The following is an 8,424-nucleotide window of genomic DNA, read 5'->3' as shown; positions in this document are numbered from 1 at the left end:
ATAGAATTTGGGCTAATTGTGTAATTAATAGAAGTTCACTGAATCGGTTTACAATGGAGTGTTTGTACAAAAAATGTATATACAGGGTGTCCCAAAAGTGACTCCCGTCCTTCTGGGTTTTGATTAAGGGGACAAAAATAAATCGAAAATCAAAAGTGGAAAATTTTCTGATTGTTTTTCTGTTATTCAAAAAAATCATCCAAAAAAACTAAAAATAAACATTTGGACTGGCTTATTAAATAATTACGTGGTTGCGTTTGTGGACTGTGTGAGAAAAAGATAAAAAATTTCGATGGTGAAGTTGAACACTTACCCTTATTTGTAGAAAGTGTCCAAGGGCACAAAATTACCAAAAAAGGCACAAGTAAACGAAAAGTATACATTCGAATCAAAAACATAAGCGAGCGGCGACTCGATAGTCGCGTGGGTAATTTTCGAATACTTCTCTTACTCGCGGTCAGGGTCTTCGGTCCAACCTCACACCTTTTTTACCGTGAGTTTTAGCATTTAAAATAAAAATGTGGCTAATTATAAATATTGTATATAAATTAATAACTAATTAATAATAACTTGCCGCACCTGTATGTTTTTAAATGAAAACTTACCATTGTCATTGCTAGATGACGTTCCGTTAGCAGTTTCAACACGATGGAGCTGCATCACATTATGGTTTACGAGTATGAAATTATCTGAATTAAAATTTCCCAGACAGCGCTGTATTGGAATAGGTGGACCCATAGCATGGCCTCCTAGATCACCAGATTGGAATCTCTAGATTTTTCTTTTGGGGTTATTTAAAAGAAAAGATTTACAGCGAACCTGTTTTGAAATCCAGAAAATGTTGTAGCCCGTATACACGCTGCTGTCGCGTTAATAGACCAAGATATGCTACAAAGGGTTTATACGTCAATGTTGAATCGCGCCAATCTTTGTCTTGAAGTAGAGGGCAACTTTATTTGATGTTGATGAAGTTAAATCACTATTCCGACCAAATTCTGTGCGAAGCTTTCATTATTGTTAAAATATTGCTCAACAATTAAAACGAAACGAAAAAGAATACTTCGTGCTACTCAATTTTTAATAACCCTGCATTATTGACATCTGTCGCGCTGTATTTTTTCGTTGAACCCCTTTACCGCACAAATGGCGCAAAATTCAAATCTTGCTTGAATTTTGGGACACCCGATAAGCAACAAAAAATAAATAAAAAGGTGTCCTACATTTTAAATCGAAAAACGAGATGTTTTACGTACTTATGTTTTGTTTAAATTTATAACAAACCTACCAAAGAGCTGAATTAATATTAGAAACACTTTAAAATTACTGTTACAAAAAAAATACATACACGTTACGTTATTTTAAATAGTAATTATAATCAAAAGTTTGAAGTAGAAATATTCATTTTTTTTAGAAACAGTATCTCTAGAAAATTTAAAATTTCTAGGCTGATTTTGTTTTTAACTTGAATACTTGATATGAAATATCAATACTTGATATGAAATATCATTATGTTGTATTTACTTGAAATCCTGTTTCTACGAAAGCATCCTGTACATTTTTTTGCAAAATAAATAATTAAAATAGTTAGTTTCGATTTGTTAATGTTAACTGTGAAGTTACTTAACTTTAAATAAACATCTGTTGGGAATTAAAAGTATCGATCAAGTTCACAAAATAATCAGTGGCGTCTATAATTATATGACTCATCTGTCTACGTTAAATATTTTCGGACACCTTTTTTTAATCTCAACATCCTGTATCTCGAAAACAAAGAGTTTTACGCCCCATATTTTTGTGAAATTTTTTGTCAACAATAAGTTGGTAAAGTTTCCCTACCAGCTCGTAATTATTTTCACAATTTCATTGTCAAGTCTCTATGACTATGCCATGATTTGAAGTGGTTATTAAATCGAATACATACTTCATAAAAGTGTCCCACGAAGTTAAATGGATCGTTACACAGAAATAATTCCCGAGTTAACTGGATATCCCGGCTATAACAATAAAATTAATTTTATAGTTTTGTTTTGAAACGCTCTCATTAGCATATTTATAAGAAGGCTGTGACCGTTTTTACCGCCTCAGAGAATTTATTTCGCCGCTATGAAATTTTTTTAAATCTAATTAAAAAATATATTCTGCGACTCAGTTTTATGGTTAAACATACAAAATACTATTTACATATGTAATGGGATGCTGAATAAGTTCTCGCCGTTTTCCAACAGATGGCGGTACCAAAACTGCAAGCGTGTAGTTTAAGAATAAAGCTCCTATAAGCAAGCTTGAATTTCAATGTAGGTATGTTGTTTCGCCGAAGTGTAAACTACTTTGTTTTTCATAGGATGAAACAAGTCAAATTTCGTGCCGAAAAAACAGTATTTGAGGGGAATTTTACTTTATTCAAAAGAAATCTGCAGCTAAAGCACATAGAATTCTTGTTGAGACTTAGGGCGACCATGCTCTGTTGCAAACAACATGCAGAGATTTGTTTAGACGCTTCAAAAATAATGATTTTGATGTTGAAGATGAAGAACGCTCTGACGCAAATGTTTGCAGATGAAGGAGCCATTACTTCATGAAAACTCACGTTAGACGCTAGCTGAACTTGCAGAATCATAAGACGTTGATCACACAACAGTTTCGCAACGTTTGAAAGTATTTAGAATGATTCAAAAGCAGACATTCTGTGCCGTATGAGATGAAGCCGAAAGACACCGAGAGGCGGAAACAGCTGCTTCAACGGTAGAAAATTACCCCTGCAGTCTGACTATGTCTATCATATGTTTTCGGGGTCGCTGAATCCAAATTCCGGGTCCATTTAACCCCATCACGTCAGGATTTTTCATAATCTCAAAAAATAGGCCCAAAAACGCAATAAGTCCTCTATCCATTGACCACTCAATCCCAATAACCCCATAACCCCTTAACCCCTTAATTCCTTAAAACCTCAACCCTCTTAACCTCATAATCTCAAAACCCCAGTATCCGTTAAGAAAGAGACTTATGCGCGTTGAAGTCTTGAAACACAGTATGTTCGAGCCATGAACTCACATTCTTCAGTAACTCTATAACTCCGAAACCCGATAACCCGGTGAGAACGATATTTTCGTTGGTAGAACTTACGTTTTGCCAAACCCAGGAATAACGACGAGGACGTAGTAGGCTTCTGTTTCCTTTACAGTGCTTTATTAACGTGTGCTTCACACTTTTTGGGGTGCTTTATTAAATTGAGGTCCCCTTGCCTCCCACTTTTCATGGTGCTTTTTGAAAATGTGTTCCCCTTGCCTCACATGAATAGCAATGATGTGAGATGATTTGACTTAAAAGAGTTCGTACATAAGGCTATTCTTTACTGGATTATCAGGTTATGGGGTTAAGGGGTTGTTAAAGAGTATAGGCAACGAATATAGACCTCTTATAGAAGAACGCTCACAGCTTACAATTCACGGACGAAATAGAAATGTCCGTAGAGCCTATACTAGACTATAGCTGTCCTCCAAGATTACATACGATAAACCTATAACATACTATACACGTCTCCCAAGATTTCCAACACTGAGCGTTCTTCTATAAGATGTTGGTATTGGTTTAAGGCTCAAGAAGTATGCATGGCTCGAACATACTGTGTTTCAAAGCTTCAACGTGCATAAGTCTCTTTCTTACGGGGTTCTGTGATTTTGGGGTTATGGCATTTTGAGGTTATGGGGTTTAAAGGTTTAAGGGATTAAGGGGTTATGGGTTTATTGGGATTGAGTGGTCAATGGATAAAGAATTTATTGAGTTTTTGGGTCTATTTTTTGAGGTTATGAAAAAACTTGGGGTTAAATGGACCCCGAATTTGGATTCAGCGACCTCGAAAACATTTGATAGATATAGTCAGTCTCCAGCGGTAATTTTCTCGATTTTTTTTGTGGAGCTATGTAATCCTCAGCGTAGAAAATCGTGGGCCAAGGCCAAGTCATACGTCAACATCGTCGGCGAAGCCGAATATCCGTGGTACCAAACTTCTGCTCTGCATTTGGTGGGATCAACTGGGTGTAGTTTATTATGAACTGCTCAAACTGAATGAAAACATCAAGCATTGAAGGAAAAGTGATTTTGCAGCATGTTCGACTGCATGTTGCAATACCAGTGAAAATCTACTTGGAAACGTTTAAATAGGAAGTCCTACTCCAGCCGCCATATTCACCAAACATTGCTCCTTCCGATTATCACTTGTTCTGATCGATAGCACATGGCCTGGCGGAGCAGTACTTCCATTCTTATGATGATGCCAAAAAATGTGCCCACTCTTGGATAGTCTCAAAAGACGTGTCGTTTTTATAACGCGGAATTAAGATGCTGCCAGAAAAATGGAAAAAAATTGTGGCAAGTGATGGACAATACTTTCAGTGACATGTTGTTTACTATTTTTTTTAAATAAAGCATTAATTTTTACGAAAAAATAACGAGAACACATCCTATTATATGTATAGGGATTTTGGTGAAAAAGAAACGGATGTAACTAAAGTAGGGAAAACGTACCCAATAGTGCTTCTTATGATGACGGACATCGTTGCTATTCCTAGACCGCTACCTGACACTATGAAAATTTCTACGAATTCTCTTCTCCTCTTGAAGTACTGAGCCACCATCAAAGTTGAGCAGTCTCGAGTTATGCCTACACCAATACCAACAACGGTACCATAGCTGAAAAAAAAAATATATTTCAGTGGTGTTAATGTACAGAGCCCAATTAATTAGCGCGAAAAAACAAGGTGATGATTTGTTGAAAATCTCTCCACTCTAACTGCGGATATATGGCTGCAAAAAATGCGAGAGGTAGAAATAACCATCCCCACAAGTAATTTCCTGCACAACTTTTATTCTGTCCCCAATATGGTAATTTAAATCTGTTTTGGACAGTGGACAGCCTGATTTATTTGAAACAAACTTGATCTCTTCTAATCTTTATAAATATAATAGTTTTACAACAAAAAATAAAAGAGGTCACAGTGCACACACGATTTTGGTCCGTGGAAAAGCTTATGTTACAATAAAAATATATAAAATTAACAGAAATATTAATTTAATCCGGTTAAAAATTCCTGGAGATTTTTTAATTACCACGTAAATGAAAATCGAGTAAATTTCCACTCAGAATCAACACAATTTTTTGTTAAAACAATTCCAAACCAAATTGTGTTGAAATAATAACACTATTCGTTGAGTAAAGTTCACTGAAGTATGTAAATCTTATATTGATGACATTCAATAACTTTTGAGTCAGCTTACAGAAAGTAAATCAGGTGTTATTACATTAAACTCAACAAGGGTCCCATCATGCGTAAACCAAGAAGAATTGGAAGTTCTTCAAAAATTTGAGTGTATCAATTCAATCTAGGTGGTAGAAATCGTGGGTACAGAATTCCAATCCGCACATTCAAAGAAAACTAATGATGATGATGTACTTTGGCCAAGGCATGTGGTTTTTCTATTGCCCACAGGTGATTATGATGATAATAAATTATATAATTTTTTTGAAAAATGTAAACAAGATCTGTACTAAAAACCCAAGATTTTGCCAGATCTGTTCCAAAACTACTAAAAGAAGGCAAGACCCTAGACAAAATCTCGCAGCTTGGACTTATTGTATGTGAAAAGGTGAAAGGAACATAGAAATTGTTTTTTCAAGATGACCCATGCCGTTATGTATGATTGATATTTAACACCTAAGCAATTTTTCTGGTGCTGCTGACTAGTTCTTTATCAATCAAATTTAGTACTGCTTCTTCCAAAGGTTGTGTTCTAATTTCATAGGGTGACAGTTTCACGTAGGTAGTCGTTCTGAAACCATGTAAATATGGAAAAATACGTTGAAGATATATTCCAAAGTAAAATCAACGTACTTAAGAGTTACCGTTGGCAAGACCGTAAATGAAATGGATGCATGTTCCTTGACAATATGGTTTTGCGTATTGAGTAAACAAATGAATAAGCTTGTAGAAAAAACTAGACAAAGTAACAGCAACAATATGAAGAATTGTTAACAACTGTCAATTATCTGACACACCGGTCTAAAATGAAACTATTTAAAACACATTTTTTAAATGAACTAGCTAGGAAGTTGGAATCAACATTTTTAATGGTCTGAAATATTTTTCAACAATTTTAATGTAGGTTTACAGAGTATTTGGTTAACATACCTAGCATTTGATAGATAAATTAATTTGATAAATATTTAGAAATATTTTCAGAATCAACTTGAATAAACTCAGATATCGGTTTTAGTTTTAGAAAGCAACAAATAGTAAATTTTTAATCGTTCACGACTGAAATGTCATTACCACTAACTTCCATTGACATTAAGATGATTTATCTAGTACCGAGTAGTAATTTCATGGTCATAATTGTCGCTGATTCCATCTAAGTATATTAACGGTTAGAAATGTATATGAACTGCGGTAGAATAGTGATGGAACTGTAAGCTATTAAAACGTGAATTGAACTTCAACTACCAATTTAAGAACTATACAATTATTTTATGATGGGACTTTAAACTATTAATATTACATGCATTTGCTTAACAGCCATACCTTCCACTGAAAGCGACTGCTGGGATATGGAAGTTTATGATATCTGAGAATTAATGACATATTGACACATAAAGCGTTTTCTTTATATGTATGAAATCTTCAGTTCATATTTGGTCCTCTCAGACTAGTTAAATTAAAATAAGGTGGCAAACGCTATACCCAACTTGGTAATAACAGATGGGGATTCCTCTCTTCCGCGTTTTACTTGGGGTCAAAATAAGATCATTTAACTAAAGTTCTATCCATTGTTGCTTCATTTAGCCGCTAGAGTACGTCAAAGTTGGTACAAACCAAAAAATATATGGGACATTCCAAAGTAAACAGGACTTTAAAAATAAGAACAAGAAGTTTTTTTTGGCAAAACCGATTTATTATTTTCTTAATCAAATCAACATTGTCCTCACTTTTGACTTGTTCAACCACGTTTTATCAGTAGTCACAATTTTGTAAAGGAAGTTTTTGGTCGTCTTTTTGACCTCCTTGATAATGTCTTTCAAATGTTGAATTTTGAGCAGTTTTTGGTCGTCAGTCAATTTGTGTGGAACACACCGAAAAGTGTGTGCAACTTTTCGGTAGTCCAAAGCTTGTCATCAAAAAGAATCTGTGGTAACAGTATTGGATTGTTTAAAGTGGAACACGCTTTATTTTCCCTTTTAATAGTTTCTAAAAACTTTGTATTTTAATTCAGGTATTTCGAAATTAATGCAGAACTTCTCGCAATTATAATCGCTTACAAAACCACGTGAAGAATTTTCTTCTACATTTGTTAGACTACTAGCGTTAAGTTGTACTATCCACTTTTTGCTATGACGGCATGTTCTAGCTGCCAGCTGTTAAAGAGATACGAATCGTAAATATTTTATTTTTTTGCATTTTTTAAATACAGCGGTATCATTACTTGAAATTAATATTAGTAGATACATAGGTACACAAGTTTATTATGCTCTTTTATAGAAATGTGATAGTTTTAACGCAGGCATAGAAAAACAGTTACGACACATAAAACCGGAATATTCTGGCTACATTTCTTCACACAGTTAATAATCCTATTTACATATGTAGAATGGTTCTAAATCGTGCTGATATTTTTATGATCTACAAGGTCCTTTTTTCTGAAAATACCTAAAAAATTGCTATTGTTGATTCAAGAATCGATTTTTTAAATTCACCTAATATCAAGTAAATTGTTCTTCCACGAAGATTTATTATATTTTCTGAATACAATTTATTTACTTGCGTATTTTTGGATAATTTTTGAGTAAAAGCTATGTCGGTTTAAGCAACTTTTAATGTATTCAATTTAGCTACTTTCTGGAGTCAGGGGCAGAGCACCCTCAGCAGTAGTTTTACCTATAAAATTGCAGAATCTACTTTTTTAATTTCTTTAATTTATTAATTTCTATATCTGTTTTTACGATTTTTTTTTTGAAAATGATGTTCATGTTTGTTAGCTGTAAAGTATTAGATATAAAAAGGTTTAGCTGTAAAAATACCATTGTATTTATGTCACATTTAGAAATAAATACTGGAAAACAACCAGCTATCTTCACTATATGCGTTTATCTCGAAAACGGTTAATTTTACCCGTAACAAACAAATATACGTTTGTTTTTCAATTAAAAGAGTATGAAAATCTTAAAAACGAAAAAATTAAAAAATAGGTACCTATGAAAAATATATATTTTTTTTTTGGGGGGGGATGAAGGCTGCCGAGGGCGTTCTCGAAGCAGATATCGGTAAATTGAATACATTAACAGAAATACCTTCAAATAGCATAAGTTTAACGTAACAGTTATCCAAACTTAATAAGAAACAAAACATATATGTATATCCAAAAATCAAAGAAAAA

The 8,424-nt window shown here is 33.8% G+C and overlaps 1 protein-coding gene across 1 annotated transcript in view; it reads right to left on the bottom strand.

The window, feature by feature from the left end:
- LOC108903313 (monocarboxylate transporter 12-like) overlaps positions 1 to 8,424 on the bottom strand; it is a 208,588-nt gene that overhangs the window by 35,493 nt on the left and 164,671 nt on the right. Inside the window, exon 5 of the mRNA XM_018705441.1 lies at positions 4,525 to 4,689. Coding sequence (XP_018560957.1) covers positions 4,525 to 4,689 — 165 coding nt within the window. The remainder of the gene's footprint in view (positions 1 to 4,524; positions 4,690 to 8,424) is intronic.

Source organism: Anoplophora glabripennis, unplaced genomic scaffold (assembly GCF_000390285.2).
Source record: "Anoplophora glabripennis isolate ALB-LARVAE unplaced genomic scaffold, Agla_2.0 scaffold103, whole genome shotgun sequence".
Lineage (NCBI taxonomy): Eukaryota > Metazoa > Arthropoda > Insecta > Coleoptera > Cerambycidae > Anoplophora > Anoplophora glabripennis.
The sequence above is the reverse complement of the archived record's forward strand: the minus strand, read 5'-3'. Positions and strand labels throughout refer to the sequence as shown.